The sequence below is a fragment of the Terrapene carolina genome, unplaced genomic scaffold (assembly GCF_002925995.2).
Source record: "Terrapene carolina triunguis isolate 2854851 unplaced genomic scaffold, T_m_triunguis-2.0 Scaffold191, whole genome shotgun sequence".
NCBI classification, from domain to species: domain Eukaryota; kingdom Metazoa; phylum Chordata; order Testudines; family Emydidae; genus Terrapene; species Terrapene triunguis.
Genome location: NW_020664542.1, coordinates 1,708,675 through 1,729,349, shown reverse-complemented (window position 1 = coordinate 1,729,349; position 20,675 = coordinate 1,708,675). Strand labels below are relative to the sequence as shown.

Genomic DNA, 20,675 nt, shown 5'->3' with positions numbered 1-20,675 from the left:
TAATCTTCAGCAAGGCTGATTAGGTTGGATATTAGGAAAAACTTTAAGGATAGATAAGCTCTGGAACAGACTTCCAAGGGAGGTTGTGAAATCCCCATCACTGTCGATTTTTAAAAACAGGTTAGACAAATATCTGTCAGGGATGGTCTAGATTTACTTGGTCCTGCCGCAGCACAGGGAGCTGGACTAGATGACCTCTCGAGTTCCCTTATAGCCCTGCGTGTCTATTTTTCTATGATTAAACTAGTATACAATGTAAAGGGTTTATCTTTCTAGACAAAAATTGTTAGGAACTGTTACTGGTTTTATGATAATACCTCATAGCTGGTTATGAATTAATATCATTATGAAACTCCCATTAATGTACTCTGAGGGGAGGTAACCAATATCTAGGTCTCCTTCACCAATTCTCCTAAAGCTTTTTTAAAAGTGAAGGTTATAACCTATTGGTCTCCCTCAACATATGCCTCAAAAGTGGCAAAATGTGGAAGGATGGGTATAGGGAGGGACTGTCTTCATAAAGAGAAGTCAATGGTAATTTACTTCTAGCATTGTTGCACAAAAGGTAATGTGCAGGAGGAAGTGAAGTCAGCGTAGGCCCCGATCCTGCCGTCTGCCCCAAGTGGGCACCCCTGTTCTGAACAGAGTTCCTTTGAAATTGGTGGACCTCTGCCCTCATGCAGGAGTCCACTCAGGCAGACTAGCTTTCCCTAGTGTGTACTGCTCTTCTGGTGAGCTGGAGAACCCTTCTATGTGGCACAGGCTCTGAATTGTCACGTTTCCTAAAGGAGGTGACAACCTAGCTTGGGTTCATTTCAGTGTGCCAGTTTATATACTTGCAGTGCACTCAGAAATAGGTTAGAAACCATAATGAAGTGGAATTTTGTTGACTTAGTTATAAATGTTTCCAGTGCCATTAAAAAGGCAAGGTGGGTGAGCTAATATCTTGTCTCTGTAATATCCTGGGACTGAGACAGCTACAACTACTCTACATACTAAAAAGGCAGGCATATTTAAAACATTTCAGATTGGTTCCATCCTCCATATCTCCCTGGTTATTTCCATACACAAATGAACAGGAAAGGTCATGGATGGCTGGGTTGGGTAGGAGGCGCATGGAATCTGGTGCATCCAGAGATGAATAGACTAAAACTTGTCTTAGGCATATTAATAGCTGTCTGAGGCTTTCATATATCTTACTAAGATACTGAGCTCTCATGTTCTGGAAAGTCCCCTTTGGTTTAAAAGTGCTACATTTGCCTCTGGTTATGATGTTACTTTGGCCTTGGGTACATTTTCCCTGTGGCCCTTCAGCAATGTTCTGGAAACTTATGTTCCTCTTTCATTTATTTGACTTGTTACTGCTTCATGCATCCTTGGTATGAGAGCTATACTGAGGACGAGGGAAACTAGAGTAACATTTCCTAGAATGTAATCATTGTTGAGCAGCTCTTAGTGGAAAATATTATACACTGAAAAAATGCTATATCCAGTGGCAGACATGGGCTTGAATTTTAAGTCACTTGCATGAGCACTGTCCTGAATGGGAATTGTATATGGACCATGTAAAGCAGCAGTGCTGTTTTTGTCAGGCTATGTTCAAATTTTAAAGTTGCTGCTTCCCTTTTCTGAGTAAAATATAGAACTGACGCTGTGGCGTGAACCTGGATGTGGAAAGACAGGTTAAAAGGTTTTTTTTTTACCTTCTTTTTGCTGCCTGTGTGAAATCAGCATTTGATCTCAATCTAATTCCCAATGGCTCAGTAGTCACACATGGCACAGTTTCAGCTGAGACCCAAGATTCTAACAGGCATGAAAATCAAACCAACGCTAGAAGTGAACCCTCCTCTTGAGACTGAAGCACAGTGGGGATGATGGTAGGAGGGAGTTCAGCACTGTCATTGCCTGTGCTTCTGAGCTTTATACCCAGAATTTAGAAGGGAATTAGAACTGCAGTCTTTAAGACCATCTATTTTAGACAGAATAGGCATTGCTATGCCAATCATCATATAACCAGAGGAGTCTATTTCTCAACATGAATGCAGTTGTTGCTTTTGATTGCAGGCACCAAGGACGTTCTATTTTGCTGTAACTCCCTTTTGCTGTCTTTTCAGGTGTTTGTGAATCTGACACTGGAATTCTCCCTCCAATTCTTCTCTAGTTCATTACACTAAATAAGTTGGGGAAATTCCTAGAATAGGGGAACAAATGTTCACTCTTCTAGTTGCTCTGTTCTAACATATTTTATGCTTGAATAATGAGTAGTTTGTGCACCTCATCTTTTCTTTCAGTAGTAATCAGAGTAGTTTGGTTACATTTAGAAGAGAAATGTATTTAAGCTTTTACAGGTGCTAAGGACCAGTCACTTTCTTGCAGGTCATGTGGCTTTTTTATTGCTCTTTGCTGTGGCCTTTTTTCTGTATTTCTTAAAAACAAAAAAAAACAGACTCAGAGACACATACACTGCTTTGTCCAGAAACCTTGAACTTCATATGTGAAACAAGGGGCTAAGATGACTACACATTATGGGGAGTTAGTTTTAGTGCTGATTGAAATATGTCTGTTGGTTTATGGTTCCCAGCCTTTGTATGAGCAGAAAACAAGCTATTGCATTTCAGCTACATTGGAGTATGTAGGATGGGGGAAAGTATGACTCCAGATGTGTGTTGGAGTGAGAGTGAGTGAGAGAAATTGCTGTGACTTTGGGAGAGTGGGGAAAAATGGATCCTTTCCTTCCTAGACTGCAAATCTGCAAGACATACGATAAAGTCAGCTCATGGGAACGCCAGTTGGTACACTGCGGACGAAAGACTATTCACTTGTACAGTTTGTATTCCATTTATGGGAAAGTGCTGCAGTGCCTTTATATGTTTACAAGAGAGCCTAGTGCCAGCCCTAGAATTTTTTTGTTACAGTCCGTTCAACCCTCTGTTGCTGGACATAACCTTGTTTGGTTCTAAATAAATGTTGTAAGACAGTATTTGTATTAATGTTACCTGTTGGAGTGCTACATTACATTTTTCAGGGATAGTTACTTCTCTGGAACAGATTTTAAATGTACATTTTCCCCATATAGTAGAAACAAAAGTAAGTTATTGTTATTACTCTTAAAGGAGACTTTCCTGCATATCTTTTGAGAATAGAAGGCTAGCGGTAATACAAGAAACATGCATCATCCCAAGAGCATGAGTAAGTCATAAAGCTAACAATCTCAAAACGAGGTCACCCACTGAAATAGAGGATTATAATGCAATTCAGGCAGCATTTCTTTAAGGATGATGGGAATATGGGATAAACAATAGCATGTACAAGATTCAAACTTTTATTTGTTTACAAGTCCACCTAAAGCCGGGGTTCTCAAACTGGGGGTCGGGACCCCTCGAGGGGTCACGAGGTTATTACATGGGGGGGTCACGAGCTGTCAGCCTCCACCCCAAACCCCGCTTTGCTTCCAGCATTTATAATAGTGTTAAATATATTAAGTGTTTTTAATTTATAGGGGAGGGTCACACTCAGGGGCTTGCTATGTGAAAGGGGTCACCAGTACAAAAGTTTGAGAACCACTGACCTAAAGAATCTGAGAATGTTTTTGTGGCTGTTTATCAGAATGCTTACAGACCTGTACTCCAGTTACCTGTGTCCCATACTATCTGGAATTTAGTGTCACTGCCGCCATCCGTTTCTCTGCTTGTAGAGCAACAGATATTAATTTCAGAATAGCTACGTCTCGGCTAACACTAGTAAGGCTTATTAACCACCAATTAATTATTTGGAGCCCACATCTTCTACAAATGTCAGTGCCTCTCTTTCTGCATTGGAAAAAAGGCATGACCTTTTCTCGGTGGAAGTCAATGGTGGGGTTTATTCAATATAAGCAAGGAATTATATAAGCTGAATTTTTTTAGGAAATCATGATATTGAGGCAGTCATGCAACTCATTAACTTCTGACCACATTACAAACCTACACACCACCAAATTACCACCAGGCACTCAATACAAACAACTTAGTATACTGTCAAATTCAATATTGATCTCAATTCTCTGGGTCTAGTTTTGTGTACCAAACCAGTAACACAAGAATCCAATTTAGGCAAATGTATATGTTATATTTGTCTCATGACAGGTAGTTCAATTTTTAAATTAAATTTCCATGTATTTTCTATAAACTTCTTTGATCCCAACATAATTACTTTTAATTTTATTTTATAGCTGAGAGTAACGGCTTTGTAGGTTGGCCTATAGAAAGACAACTGTCAGGGCAGCTTAATTTCATAAGCTTTGGAATTTCCCCCCAAAACAGTGTCTCAGGAATAAATGTGGCTTTAGAATATTCTTGTGAACCCTGATTTTAATGTTGTGTAAAACTAACTTTAAATACAGATTTAAAAAACTTTCCATGCGTCAGAGCAAGACTAACTGGATAATGTGCATAAGTAAGAGCATCAGGCAGTTAGCCTGCACTACTGAGTTCCAGAAACGATAGAGGTGAAATAACATTTTAATAAGGATGTCGATTAATTGCAGTTAACTCACGCAATTAACTCAAATTAATTGCGATTAAAAAAATTAATTGCGATTAATCGCACTGTTAAACAATACAATACCAATTGAAATGTATTAAATATTTTGGATGTTTTTCTACATTTTCAAATATATTGATTTCAATTACCACACAGAATACAAAGTGTACAGTGCTTACTTTATATTATTTTTTATTATAAATATTTGCACTGTAAAAATGATAAAAGAAATAGTATTTTTCAGTTCACCTCATACAAGTACTGTAGTGCAATCTCTTTATCATGAAAATGCAACTTACAAATGTAGGTTTTTTTGTTACATAACTGCACTCAAAAACAAAACGATGTAAAACTTTAGAGCCTACAAATCCACTCAGTCCTATTTCTTGTTCAGCCAATCGCTAAGACAAACAAGTTTGTTTATATTTGTGGGAGATAATGCTACCCACTTCTTAATTACAATGTTACCTGAAAGTGAGAACAGGCATTTGCATGGCACTGTTGTAGCTGGCATCACAAGATATTCACGTGCCAGATGAGCTAAAGATTCATATGCCTCTTCATGCTTTGGCCGTTGTTCCAGAGGACATGCTTCCATGCTGATGACGCTCGTTTTAAAAAACAAATGTGTTAATTAAATTTGTGATTGAACTCCGTGGGGGAGAATTGTATGTCTCCTGCTCTGTTTTATCCACATTCTGCCAGATATTTCTGGCAGTCCCGGATGATGACCCAGCACATGTTGTTTGTTTTAAGAACACTTTCACTGCAAATTTGACAAACTGCAAAGAAGATACCAGTGTGAAATTTCTAAACATAGCTACAGCACTGTACCCAACATTTAAGAATCTGAAGTGCCTTCCAAAATCTGAGAGGGATGAGGTGTGGACCATGCTTTCAGAAGTCTTAAAAGAGCAACAACCTATGCGGAAACTACAGAACCCAAACCACCAAAAAAGAAAATCAACCTTCTGCGGATGGCATCTGACTCAGATGATGAAAATGAAAATGCATCGGTCCACACTGCTTTGGATCCCGCCATCAGCATGTCCTCTGGAATGGTGGTTGAAGCATCAATTGACGTATGACTCTTTAGCGTATCTGGCATGTAAATATCTTGCAATGTTGGCTACAATAGTGTAATGCAAATGCCTGTTCTCACTTTCAGGTGACATTGTAATTAAGAAGTGGGCAGCATTATCTCCCATAAATGTAAACAAACTTTTTTTTGTCTGAGCAATTGGCTGAACAAGAAGTAGGACTGATCGGACTTGTAGGCTCTAAAGTTTTACATTGTTTTATTTTTGAATGCAGGGGTTTTTGGTACATAATTCTACATTTGTAAGTTCAACTTTCATTATAAAGAGATAGCACTACAGTACTTGTATTTTGTTTTTTTACAGTGCAAATATTTGTAATAAAAATAAATATAAAGTGAGCACTGTACACATTGTATTGTGTTGTAATTGAAATCAATATATTTGAAAATGTAGAAAACATCAAAAATATTTAAATGGTATTCTATTGTTCAACCGCGCGATTAATCGCGTAATTAATCACGATTAATTTTTTTAATTGCTCAATTAATTGCGATTAATTTCTTTAATCTCTTGACAGCCCTACCTTTTAATGCAATAAACATCTAAATTATATTCCATGGACTTGATTATTGGGTGCCTGTTGTACAGTTGAACTAATTGACACTCTTATTGTATTTCTTGAAGCAAAGCAGAACAATCTAATGGTAGGTCCAAACTAAAAGATGAAGTAGCATATTCCCTGCCACAACCACTCTCTTTGCACCACTCATCCCTTCTGATCACAGCCCTCACCCCCATATTAAAACAATTTTCTCTCCATCCAGAACTCCTTATCGGATGGTTAAGGGAAAATAGGAGTTACTAAGACTGCAGGGTTCTTGATGTAACTTACTGAAAAGGCACATGGCTTGAGGAGCATGCTTCTTAGTTAAGCCCAAGGAAATAATGGTAAAACTGCCAAGTTAAATATTAAGAAAATCAGTTTAAAAGTAAGAATTTGAAATGGGCGACATTACAGAGATCTCAAAGTAATACACAAAGCTGTCTTCAGTGTAGTAGCCCGATCTCAGAAGCTTTTTGCTTCATGGGAGTCGTCAAGGGAAATAACCTTGTTAATAAACATAACTCTCTGAAATCTGTTCCGGGGCAGTCCTCCTCACCACATGGAAATCCCTATAAATAAAATATTAACTCTCGAAAATCGGGGATTTAGGGGATTGTTGTATTATATGCTGTAGTATGGAAGCATCAGGTTTTACTGGAACAGCTGAAAAATAGTTTTGTCATAGGTTAGGCTGTGCCAAAATAAACTGGATGGTGCATATTCAGTGCTCGTTTGTATTTCAAGCATCCAGGGGAAGGTGGTAAACTTTTAGTTGCCTGTAGGAACTGGAACTGAAGGGCAAAGCAGTGGATTGGAAGAGATGGGACAAATGCTAAGCCATTGGTCTTCCTTTGAATCTTGCCTACTTTTCAGTGTTTCACTAGTAGATTTCTAATTCTTTCTTCTATGAGCAATGTTCACGGGTGTTATGGAGTTGGATAATCTGTGTGCTGTGTGGGAGCATCTTACAAACCGTTTCCAGCTTCCATCCCATCTACAGTGAAGAGAGTTCGCAGGGTTGTTGTCCAGAATAGATTTCTTCTGCTGGCTCCATATCCTTTGAAGACTTCTAATTTGCTCAAGACTTGATGTCCTAGGAATGGTATTTGTCTTAATAAATTATCTATGGTGGAAGCTTTATAGCTAAAAGATTTAAATTGTTCTGTTTGGCTAAGGGCTTCGTCCTGCTCTTTCTGATACACTGTGGTGTTGGATTAGAGTTCATCATGCTTTCCCCATTAATTATTATTATTATTATTATTATTTTGGTATCAAGCGGAGTGCTGCAAGGGTCGGTCCTGGGGTCGGTTTTGTTCAATATCTTCATTAATCATCTGGAGGATGGCGTGGACTGCACCCTCAGCAAGTTTGCAGATGACACTAAACTGGGAGGAGTGGTAGATACGCTGGAGGGTAGAGATAGGATACAGCAGATCGAGGGACATGATCATTCCCCTCTATTTGACATTGGTGAGGCCTCATGTGGAGTACTGTGTCCAGTTTTGGGCCCCACACTACAAGGAGGATGTGGAAAAATTGGAAAGAGTCCAGCGGAGGGCAACAAAAATGATTGGGGGCTGGAGCACATGACTTATGAGGAGAGGCTGAGGGAACTGGGCTTATTTAGTCTGCAGAAGAGAAGAATGAGGGGGGACTTGATAGCTGCTTTCAACTACACCTCTACCCCGATATAACGCGACCCGATATAACACAAATTCTGATATAACGCAGTAAAGCAGTGCTCCGGGGGGGCTGCACACTCCGGCAGATCAAAGCAAGTTCAATATAACGCGGTTTCACCTATAATGCAGTAAGATTTTTTGGCTCCCGAGGACAGCGTTATATCGAGGTAGAGGTGTACCTGAAAGGGGGTTCCAAAGAGGATGGATCTAGACTGTTCTCAGTGGTAGCAGATGACAGAACAAGGAGTAATGGTCTCAAGTTGCAGTGGGGGAGGTTTAGGTTAGATATTAGGAAAAACTTTTTCACTAGGGGGGTGGTGAAGCACTGGAATGGGTTACCTAGGGAGGTGGTGGAATCTCCTTCCTTTGAGGTTTTTAAGGTCAGGCTTGACAGAGCCCTGGCCGGGATGATTTAGTTGAAGATTGGTCCTGCTTTGAGCAGAGGGTTGGACTAGATGACCTCCTGAGGTCCCTTCCAACCCTGATATTCTATGATTCTATGAACAATTTACACTTTTTCAGTGCTAGCCCCACTTGCATTCCAGATGAGTAGTTCTCTTTAATTGGCATATGTAGAGAGCACAGAACTCAGTGTTTGCTTTGGTTTTAATAATCAAGCTGTGAAGGTCACTGCCAGTCACCGTATTGCACTTAAACTCTGAATTCAGAGCTTTCCCTGCCCCCTCCAGAGCAATATGCCCACGAATGGTTATGAATCACTGCATTGTTCCTATGCAGTGTATCAGCATACTGTTGAGAAATGAAGAAACAATAGAGTGCAATTCAGAGTTCTTTAACTCCACCATGGTGACTAGCATGGACTCCTTCAGACTTGTTGCTGTTATGACACTCTCTCATTGTGGTTGCTACACAAGATAGGTTAATTTGAATCATTGGATACTGTTTTGGAACCTCAAAATGCAAGACTTTGTAAGACAAAAACAGACGTGTCAGAGTTCTATGACCATTCATTTAGAAAACCGAAATGGCACTATTGCCAGCTGTGAGAGAAGGCAGAGTTTGATTCAGAACTGAGGTGGGGGAGGATGGTCACGTGGTTAAGGCACTGGACTGGGACTTGTGCGATCTGGGTTCAGTCCCTGGTTCTGCCATAGACTCAGTGTGACTGAAGGCATGTCACCGAATATCTGTGCTTCCTTTCCCATCTTGTAAAATGAGGGAGTATTGTCTGGATACATGAGACCATCCCAAGCTTTCCCACTAGCTGTCACTTTGGTTTGCCTGTAAAATGGGTGACTGTCCCTTCAACACAATCACTTACCAAGTAAACTTGGTCACTGAGATGGCTTCATTTATTGGGTGGAGAATGAGTCTCTCAAGCAGATACTGTTCTCCCCTTCTTAAGGTACTACAGAAATTATATTCCTCCCCCACCCCCCATGTGAAGGCAGTACATATGATGAATGACGGAAGAATTTCTATGTCTAAGTTCTGTATCGTTCTCTCTAAGCACTATTCTCCAAATATACACTTTAGCAATATTTACACTCCACAGACATGCAGTTTGCTAAAAAGGTGGAGTATTAGACTGACAGGCAGATATGGAAGTGCTGGAAGAAAAAATGCTTGTTATACTTATAGTAAAATGTTCTGTGATAAACTACTCATAGAGGTGGTAGGACAAGATACCACACACAAGTAGGTTAACTCCAGGCACAAAGCCACCTCTGTCAATAGCTGACTTCAGTAGAAGTCAGTGTAAATAAGCCCTATGGTGTTCGCCATCCATTGGTTGCAATGTGCTGCTCCTTCATCAATGCTAGATAAATGGAAGTAGTCCAGTAAACTGATACCTGGACTAATGTGTTTCCAATAAGGAACACAACTGTAGGGTTAGAAGCTTGGGAAATCACACATTCTCAAACACATGCTGTTTGACTGAGATCCTACTTAACACATGAGAAGACTTTAATGATAGGATCATAGAAATATAGGGCTGGAATGGATCTCAAGAGGTCATCTAGACCATCCCCCTGTCCCGAGGCAGGACCAACTATACCTAGGCCATTCCTGACAGATGTTTGTCCAACCTGTTCTTAAAAACCTCCAACAGTGTCAATTCCACAGCCTCCCTTGGAAGCTTATTCCAATACTTAATTATCGTTATAGTTAGAAAGTTTTCTCTAATATCTAACCTAAATGTTCCTAGCTGCAAATTAAGCCGATTACTTCATGTCCTACCTTTAGCCAGAATGGAGAACAATTGATCCCTGTTCTCCTTATAACAACCCTAAACACATTTGAAGACTCTTATCAGATCCCCACTCGGTGTTCTTTTCTCAAGACTAAACATGCCCAGTTTTTATAACCTTTCCGCATCGGGCAGGTTTTCTAAACCTTATCATTTTTGTTGCACTCCTCTGGACACTCTCCAGTTTATCCACACCTTTCCTGAAGGGTGGCCTCTAGAGTTGGACACAGTACTTCAACCGAGGCCCAACCCGTTTATCTCCCACGTCTCACATGCAACACTCCTGTTAATACACCCCAGAATATTAGCCTTTTTGGTAACTGCATCACACTGACTGATATTCAGTTTGAGGTGTGCAGTAACCCCCAGATCTTTTCCAGCAACACTATCCGCTAGCCTGTTGTTCCCTATTTTGTAGTTGTGCATTTGATTGTTCCTTCCTAAGCAAATACTTTCCACTTGTGTTTATTTAATTTCATTTTGTTGATCAATTCTCCAATTTGCCAGGGTCTGTTTTGAATTCTAATCCTGTCCTCCAAAGTGCTTGCATCCCCTCCCAGAGCACCTCGGGCATGCTTCATGTGCAGTCGTTCAAATAAATGTACCGTTTATTCTTATTTGATTTGGATTTGGGTGGCATTCGCTCGGCCTATCAAGTGCATTTATTCAGGTGTGCAAAGTGTTTTTTTTTTTTTATTTGCCAGCACTGAAAATTCAACACCGCTTTCCTGACAGGCCAGTTTGTGCAATAAAGGCTGTATCCAGAATTGACAAGCCGACTGGCAGGGTGCAGGGCAGGGTGCATGAGTTTGGAGGTTAAAAAAAAATCCAGGCAGAGGGGCTGTCCAGCTACACACCTTTTAAAAAAAAAAAAAGGGGGGGGGGGGGGGGAAGAGAGGGGGGGAAAAAAGCGCCTGTTTGAATGGCAGCACATCAGACAGGCTCAGCTTTGCCTGCTCATAGCTCTAACCAGGCTTTTAAAAAAACCCACTTGTCCTCCAAATGTTGTGCTCGGTGTAAGCCTGCATTCTGTCTAATGGTAGCCTGAAATGTTGTTCTGTTACCGTATCTTCCTAAGTAAGCAGCCTTTGACCTAGCCAGCTGCAAAATAGTAGCTTGGAATTTAGATCGTGCATAGTGTTATGAATTTGTGTGACCTCCAGCTCTGAGCTCTCTTCGCCATGGGAGTTTGCATGTTTTCTTCTTCCTACAAGTGGCAGCCTGGATCCCAAGTTGAAAGTGAATCTTTGGCTTTGGCCTCCCTCCAGCATTCTTTGCTGAACAAGTAAGGATTTGGAATGTCAGAAAATAGTAAGAGGGGAGGGAAGAGAGTGTGTGTGTGTGTGTGTGTGTGTGTGTGTGTGTAAAGGCTTCTGTAACGAGGAGGACGGAACAAAACACAACTTCATCTGGACTGCCCCTTTCGGAAACAGTGCTCGTTCCTGATTTATACAGTTTTGTTTCTCTTAAATCATGCAGCTCTGCTCTGCTGCTACAGCAGAGAGCTATCGGCAGTGCTGTGGAATGAAACAGGTTTCTTGCAAAAGCTTCCTATTTGGATAAAACTAGCTATTCCTCTGGCTTCAGAACCCTTGTAGGACTGGAGGAATTCTGCCTACTGCAGTTATTGGAGGTCTTCAGTAATATTCTGGCTTTGGGTGATCCATAGGAAACATCCTTTTGTGGAAGACCTTAAAGCAGGCCTTGATTCTGAGGGCGGTGCTGCAACACTCCGGACTGTAACGCAGGTATTCCTTAACACTTTCCCTTCAACTTGAACAGGAAGAAGCATTGTGGGGCAGCGTTTACTATAAAGCTACACTCTGATGCCTAAAAGTATCACACTGCAAACAGCAGGCTTTTTAAAATTACCATAACTGTGTTAATGATGAAATTTGTTTGATCTGACTCGGGAGAAGGAGCTACCCAGCAGCACGTAGTGGAAGGAAAGTGAAGACTTGGACTTCATTGCTGCTTGCAGAGGTGCTACTGTCCCCCTCCTGCCTCGGAGGGACCATGTCTTCCTTGTACACCAGGAGCAAGGAGTTCACCCGAAACAGGAAGTCTCAGTCTGACTCTCCCCCGTCGTCTCCCTCCCCGATTGCAAAGACGCTCAGAGTAAGCAGCGTTTTCATTACTGTATTCCATTGTGACCTCTTCAGCGCTGGTTATAGCCAGAGATGAATGAAGTCAGTCTGTCCTCTTGTAGTGGGAGACCCAAGTACATGGTTTGCTTCTCTGCACAGGGTGACAGTATGAAATAAACTCAGGAAAGCTCCTGTGTAGCAGCAGGTTTGAACCCTGTAAAAAGGTATTTTCCGCAGTCCCCATGCGGTAGTTACTTGGCTGAATGATTAGAGAATCTTTGTCACCCTATCTCTGCGTTTGCTTTCTGTTTCTTTGCAGTGGGCACAAACCCTTGTACATTAAATGGCTGAAAGCTTTGCTAGCCAAAAGTGTTTGAAGTGGAAATGAGGCAAAACCTGAACAGCTTGTTAAACTACACTTTGTTTTTTCATGTGCACTTAAATCTTACAAATGCACTGAAGTTTGCCGTGCAACTGGGCTCAGCCTCAGCAGCCCTGTGAAGTGGGACGTACCTGAGTCATTTTCAAAAACTTTGAAAATAGCCTCTTGGCAGAGATGACTAGGTGGAGGTGGCTGTAAATTTGCATTGTCCCATTCCTTCAAATCGCTGTGTTTGGAGATGACCCCTCTGACAGCTTTTAATAATATGTTTACAATCACATTGCTAGTGGCTTTGGAGTTGTGTGAAAAATACTCTCCAGGGGCCCACGTTGTTAGGTAGGCAGCATGCCCTTGGTCTAGAGATTTTATGCATACCATAGTTCAGCAGGAAAACTTTGGCTGAAGAGGTGAAACGAATCTCTAGGTAGCCTGAAGTGGTCACAAGACTAATATGCACTTGTCTCTTTACATTTTAATGACATAATATCTTCTTCAGAAAGATGGGAAAGGCCATTTAAACCACTATTTCCTTATGGGAAATGGTCATTGACACTATAAATCTTTAGCTGTATGCTCTCCGGCTGCTGCTCGCCCTGGCAGTTAAATTTAATCCTGTAGTGCTGGGAGTCGGTCTCCAGCACTGGCAATCGGTTCTATTACTGCATCTACTGGGAGCTTCTAGATGCTTATTGCCAAAGCCAGAGAGCTAGTTTGGGAGCTCAGGGAGTATCTATCTTCCTCCAAAGCTGCGTGAAACTGAATGGATCTTTTTTTAAATGTTCAATTTCTGCATCTGCACAGTAATTTGATCAATTGGCAAAGAGAGGAAATAGTGGGTGGAGAGCCTTTAAATTTTGTTCTAAACTGGAGACTGAAACGAATGTTTAGATACTCCAGTCATCCACTTATTAGAGAAGGTCAATGTCCACATTTTCTCAGACCCAAGCTGACTCATTCTCTCCTCCTCAACCCTTTGTGCTGGGAAGCATATGACATGCACATCTGGCTGCAGCTGTCATTGCTGTGGTCACAGATACTCACTTGAGCTACCTCTGGCTACCTAACCCATAAGATGCAGAATGATTAGGAACTCCTTGTTTTATCTGGAGTAACCATGAACAGGAGCACAGCCTCTTTGGGTGGCTCAGCTGCAGATCACAGAACCGAGTTAGGGATTGGTCCTGCTTTGAGCAGGAGGTGGGACTAGATGACCACCTGAGGTCCTTTCCAACCCTGATAGTCTATGAGTCTGACAGGTGGCTCAGTCTCTGATCTAGAGTCGCTTTCCCCAGAAGAATGCTCACTTGGGATTGTAACACTAATGAGAGGATTTGTATGAGGGGAGAAATGCTCTCATAGCACTAGTGAGGCCACTGTTCCTGGTAGAGCACAGGGATACTTTAACAGTGCAAAGATTTCAGACTGCAAGTACACCAGCATTATTACAGTTCAGTGTAGGACAGTCAGAAGTAACTTTGTCTCGTTCCTGTAATGGATGTCAATGGTTAATTACTGAAGAGGTTTCAGATGAAGCGTAACAGCCCCAAACAAGTTGGACTTACCCAAAGTAGGCCAAGTCGGTTAGCTATTTCTCCCAGTACCACTCCCAGACTTGAAAACAAAATTGTTGATAATCTTAATACAGCAGGGAGCACTGCATGATCCCTTTGGTTTGTCTAATCTTAAGGCCTTATAGCTAATGACATTTGAAACGTGAATTTATCAACACCCATACATAGTTGGCTTTTTATGTTCATCCGAGATTCTGTGGTCTCTCCTTTTGAATTATGGTACCGTGTCACCCAAGTTGTCTTTTCACCCTTAATTTGGAAGACCTCTCCTAATCACAAAACAGAGACGTGGGATCACATTGCTTCATTATAAACTTTTACAAATAATAAGAAGCAGAACATACTGTACTGCAAAACACAGAGCATCACTGCAGTTACTGAAAAGACTGTAGAGGTAAATTCAGGATAAATCCCAACACTTAGTTCTCAGCTGACCTCTATGTCAGCACACTGTGTTATGGTATGCAAGATCATCGTCCTAATTCCCTAGGCACATCAGAGTCGTTCAAGGACAAGTAATCCTGAAATGTTTTATTTTTTGTTTCATACTAAGACGGTTCACAACAGTGTTGGAGTGGGAGTAGCCAAACAAATCCTATCAAACCTTCTAGAGTAACCACAGCTCACTTCAATGTCCCAGCTTGCCAAAAGAAAATTAACTAGTTGGTTTTACTTTAATTCAGGTTTTGGTGATCTAAATTAACATCCAGTTGGCATAACAGTCCAAAGCTTCCAATGAAATAATAGTGGGAATTGTGTGGCAGCTTCTTCATGGGGAAACTTTGTACCAGATTCCTTCTCCCCCAACAGAACCTTCTTCATATAAAGTATTTGCACCATCACTGACAAGAGTTTGTTCCAGGAGAGCTCTAGTAGGTTACTTCAGTGTTAGGTAACTCCACAATATCAAGGAGCTGTATATTATGCATGTGGAAAACCTGCTCAGAGCAAGACAGGCAAGGTTGGAAAGGGTTGGGGCTTAAAATGTTGGCAGTCTAATGTAAAGTCTTTTAAAAGTCCCCAATATGCTGTTTGAAGGCCAAATGGCCCAGCTCTTTTTGTCATAGAGTTAAGCATGTCTTCCAACTCCCTGGTACCTGCTTCTGTGATTTTTCTCCCCCCCCCCCCCCCCGAAATAATTACCGGTTAGCCAAGTCTTTCAATGCCCGGGGATGCATATCCTCCCAAACTGCTGACTTGGGTATATTCAGCTTTTTCAGGTATTTCCTTACCCGTTCTTATCAATAGCTGTTTTCATTTATAAGGTCCTCATTACTTTCTAATGGTTCATACCTCTTGTTCAAGACTGGCTGTGAAAAAGCATGTCAGTAGCTCAGTGACTTTAAATCCATCAGTTACGTTTGTGCCCCTCATTGAATCATGTGGTACTTTCCCTGACTAGCATTAATCTGTGCTGTCTTTTTGCTATACTTTCTCCATAAGGTACTCTATATTGGTTACTTCCCAGATTGCCAGTCGCAGTACAGGTTCCTTTTTCCTGTCCGATCTTGGAATAGTCCTCCATATTGGCCACTTAGTCCTTGAACTGTCCAGCAGAATTCTCATCTTCACTGCCTTAATTATGACATTTCAAGATGCTCCAACTTTATTCCATGCTCACTGATTTCAGTGTACCTCTCATTTGACCATCTAAAGTGCTATGTGCATGCTAAGTATTATCACAGTGGGGAGTGCACTAGTAACTTGGTTAGGATCAGTCTCCACTGTGAGTGGGCCATATGCTTGATCTCAGACTCTCAATATGGTGGCATCTGGTTGGGAGGAGGGGGCAAAGGCTCTCAACTTGCTCCCACTCATATCTCCTAGAATTCTCCCAGTTCAGCCTGCAGTTCTTTTGAGCAGAGGCTTCTGGGTGTACTGAAGTGCACCAAGCTACATGGTGGCTTAGTGATGTGAACAAGTGATTCTAGACTCTAACCCAGGTCTTAAAAGGAGAAAGGCTAGTGCATGGATTTGTTAACGACTCAGTCTGCAAACGTGTTGCATAAAGACAAGAGCAGCATATCTTAGATGTTAAAACATGAGTAACAGCATAAAATCTTATTTGTGTGGATATGCAATCAAAACCAGAGTTGTCACTTCCAATCCAGGAGCACTTTCCTTGTGCACTCAGACTTTGGTAGAAATGTTTGATTGGATTACAGCCTTGGAATAGTTTTGAGTACAAACAGATCTGACAGTCCCTTTGCACTGTTTGATTTGTGAGGGTTTTTATTCATGTGACAAGTTTTTTAATCCTGTTTCAGATATGAATGGTAACAGGTTTATTCTTAAATTAGGTAAAACTACTTAAGTGTCACTTGACTGGTTTCTTAACTGCAAATGAATTATAGAAAAGGCTACTTTATGTAAATATTCCTAGAGAAAATATTCTCTCTGGGTTCTCTGCTAAATGGCTTGTTGGATTACTTTAATTGCGATAAATTGGAACTAGATAAAAAATAAATGGTCTCCTGACATTTTACTCCTGAAGTGCTGACTGATTAGAGGGCAATAGCTTATATGCTATCTCCAGTTATCCTGTTAAGCATCAAATACAGTAACCTGTAGTCTTTATAGAGAACTAACTTGGTCAGTGTTGCTTTTCTGCATCTTGGTTGGCTTATCTCTGGTCTAGGAGACGAGTTTATGGATATCCTTTCTTAGGGACATTTAGCCAGTCAGAACACTATCTCATAATTAGAGGGTGCATTGCACAGAAGATGTACAAACTATATAAATATGTTCCTGTTTTGCACTAAGAACCTGCAGCCTGAACTGTTCCAAGATACTCTAAAGACCAAATCTAAGATACAACATGATGTGGTGGGCACAATTAAAGAATCCAGCACTGCATGTGAGAGCAACAGCTGGTTCGTAGAGACTCATCTTATTTGAATGTGTACCATGAAACAAGTACCTTTTGTCAGCCTGTATGGAGACTGATAACAGATGTAGATTTGCAGGGCTCCTCTGAGTCACCTTAGATGCTGGTGCTAAGTCCCAGTATTGGGTATTGATGTGAATACTGTCAAGTCATGCTGATGGATCCAGTTAGCTCCATCAGGGTATAAAGGGGTGCTTTTTTGGGGCCAGAGGTCCTGGAGTGAAAGTCTAGAAACAGACAGCCACAAGGAACAGACTAGCCATAGATTGAAGCTATTCACTTATTTTAACATAAAACAAAACTCTTCTTCCTTGGTGTATGTATCTTTGTTCCTGTACACCAATGAACATTGCTCAATTCCAATTCTGCTGCTCCCCCACAAAGCTGCTGCTTAAATGGCTGAGTAAGGAATTGCTTCACATTTAGTCACTTTTCCAATTCCTGAGCACTGCACTAGCTTTTCCATCTGACTTTTCATGTATAACTTGGCTGCATCTGGAAATGGATTGTATTCGCCTTCTAGCTACCTGTAATCCATCTATCACTTGAATTGCCACTATGATGTTCCCTTACCCCTTATTGGTGAGAGCAAGGAAGGAATAATGGGAGACTTTCAGATGAAGAGTTTTATACAAATGAGCAAAATCTAATAGGCAGAATTCTAGTCTGGTGTAAAAGTTAGCATGTTCAGAAGCTGGCTTTGCTACCGTAGTCAGTGACTGGTCGCAGAGTGGAACCCAGCATCCTGTCTCTGATTTTTAAAATTCTCCATTTGACCTGCTACCATTTTTACCGCCGATGTTTGCTGCTGAAGAGCTTGGTGGTTCAGTTTTAGCTGTCAAGCAGCTTGCATATAAACTGGCCCTTTAGCTTTCATGCTCACCACCTAGAGAGAAGCGAAAGAGTTTGTTTCCGTTCCTGTTACCCCAATCAGGAGACTCCTCCAACCTCCATATTGTATTGTAGTCCCTAAACAAAGTAACACGATGAAATGTGCATCAGTTGCATCTTCACTGCATGTCCACACATTTCAGTGATAAGTATATGTATTTTATCAATTTTTCACTCGTAAAACAGATTGTAAAAGTAAGATTGCTTTTGAATGCCACAAATTCATAAGTTGCTATTGCATTTTATTTTGTCCAATTTTTAACTCCAATTCCAGACATAAATACTGTCCTTAATTAGCTTAGCTGCCCACTAAAACTACCGACGCTAATCTCATGATCTTTAGAGCAGTAGTTCACAGACCTGTTTAGGAACCTCTTGGGACCCAGAGCACTTGTTGATGGTCTGAACCTAGCTATGTGATAACACTGCTCTCAGTAGAGAGAAATCGAACGAACGCAAGGGGACAATCTAACCAGCTTTTTCTAAAGGGGCAAGATATTTAGTGCATTGAAGACAGCTAAACACACCCAGTATTCTCCAAATGACTTTTCTGTGTAATTGTTTCATGTGATTGTTGCAGTTGCCACGGTTACACCTTTGCAAAAAGTAGGGGAAGTGTTCATAGGGCAACGTCCCTGAGCGTGCTCCGCCCTCTGAGAAAGTTGGAGTAGCTCTGCTTTAGGCAACTTGAATTCTGGCCCGTTTCCAAGTGCCATAAATGTGTGTTTAAATCCCCCATGCTAAAACGTGGAAAAGCCCAGACGTGGTGTTTGAAGGGGAGGGGAGCAGAGAAGAAGCAACAGCCTTACAAACCTATGACCTTGTGAAATTTAGATGCAAAAAGCCTTCCCTCTCCTGTGTCACTTGGGTGCCTGCTTTTTATTTCCTCTTGAAGCTGCAAGTCTGGAGGGTTGTGGCTAAGATCGTATCGCTTCTCTGCAAAATTAATTTTTTCACCAATAAAATCTGATCTGCCTTCAGAAAAAAAAAGGGGGGTGGGGGGAAGAAAAATTAACAGCCACAAAACCAGGTTTCTGAATTGTGGCCTTTACTAAATTAAAATACAGTTCAGCTTGACATTTTACATGCAGACTTTTATCCCTGTGGGTTTGTGATAATGAAGTTCAGCTGTTGTAAAGCCAAAGGGCTGTGCAAGAGAAGAGGCTGGGAACTGAGGGTAGGACTGGAAGTCATGCAAACTGTAGTATTCCTGTTGAATTTTAGGCCCAGTTTGGGATTGGAGCAGCGCACTAATCACACACAGTTGTCACTCAGAATTATAGTAGTATGTATTAGTTTCTGATTTACAACAGGGATAGCACGTTTAATTGTCTAAGCTGTTCAGCTAGTCTCTGAAGCCGCTGTTTATTCTTGGATGATCATCTAATGTGCTCCAATAAGAGCAGCTTTTATGATGCTAAGCCTGCTGATTTATAGTTGGGAAAACATACTTTGCATCAGGTTTATTGGGGTTTGGGGGTGGTTTGGTTTTACGGGGTTATTAATCATATGCACAGGACTTGTAACACTTGCACTCACACATACCTAAAATTGGAAGGCAAGCTGTGTTCTTTTTCAGCCCTAGCTTACAGGAAGCTCCAGAAGTATGTAGCTGTCATGTCAGGAGGCTTGTTTTTCCAGAGATACCATAACTTCAAGAAGCATTATCAAGTACTCTACGCCAGTAGGGCATTCCTTTAAGAATGGATGTCCTTGTTATACTGTTATAGAATTGTTATAGAATATATATTCTAAGACCGCACTCTTCAGTTCTTGAGTAACATGTAATTCCAAAGAAATCCGTGGGGTAAGAGGCATTAGACTGAATCATATACTTGTCCGATCTATATATGCATGAATAGGGATGTGAGAACCTACAATACAGTAATGTCTTCTGTCTTTTTTCCTCAAAGCTACTACTAGTGCAGCTCCTCTTATGGTAGTAATGGTAAGAGAGAGATCTAGTCTGAACAAGGCACCAGTGGTAGCTGTCATTTTTTACCACCGTCATACCAGAGGTCCTGCACCAGTGATAGCAACTGTATAAAATCTTGGGAGTGGGAAGCGGGCATAGACAAGGTGAAAGGTGTGTGTGTGTGTGTGTGTGTGTGTTGTCGTCTTGACAAACAATGCCTCCTAACTCTTTGGGTGTTATGCACATGCGGGAAGAGGGAAATGCCCCTAAAAGCAGGTGACTTTTGTTTTTTGTTAATGTAAGTGGTAGATTCTCTGTAACTTGAAGTCTTTAACCCATGATTTGAGTAACTCAGCCAGAGGTGAGGGGTCCATTACAGGAGTGGTGGGTGAGGCTCTGTGACTTGCAATGTGCAGGAGGTCGGACCAGATGATCATGATGGTCCCTTGAGACCTTAAAGTCTATGCGCTCCAAGTTGTTTTAAAACCCAAACTCATGAGGCTCACTGAGCGGATACTTGGCAACAGAAGCTTAAACTACAGGCGGTGCATAAAACGTGGCCTTTTCATTGGGAAAGGTGACGAAGGGGGTGTGGCTTGAGCTGTGCTCCAGGATCTCGTTAATGGATAGTCATTTTATCATGGATATTCGTCAGACACTATGACAAAATACAGTAAAACAAGTCCCGTGTAAAACATCCCAGAATAGCCCAGATTTTCCCAAGCTTGATGAGTTAGAGATGATACAGCATAAAATGTTCCTGACCCATGTATTGTCTTTGGAAGAAATGTAAATATTAGATTTTTTTCCCCATCCTTGCAGGGTCAGATCTTGGCCACAGAAGAATGCAATTGAAGGCAATTAGGCCAATTTCTGTTTTGGC

General features: G+C 41.3%; 1 protein-coding gene across 7 annotated transcripts in view; it reads left to right on the top strand.

The window, feature by feature from the left end:
- The window catches only part of PPP1R12B (protein phosphatase 1 regulatory subunit 12B), a 157,939-nt gene that overhangs the window by 108,497 nt on the left and 28,767 nt on the right, over positions 1-20,675 (top strand). Inside the window, exon 1 of one of the 7 annotated variants that reach the window (XM_024218070.3) lies at positions 11,745-12,177. The exons of the other annotated variants lie outside the window; for them this stretch is intronic. Within the exon in view, the coding sequence (XP_024073838.1) occupies positions 12,076-12,177 (102 nt within the window). The 5' untranslated portion in view covers positions 11,745-12,075. Of the gene's footprint in view, positions 1-11,744; positions 12,178-20,675 lie in introns of those variants that run through there. 7 annotated transcript variants of the gene reach the window in all.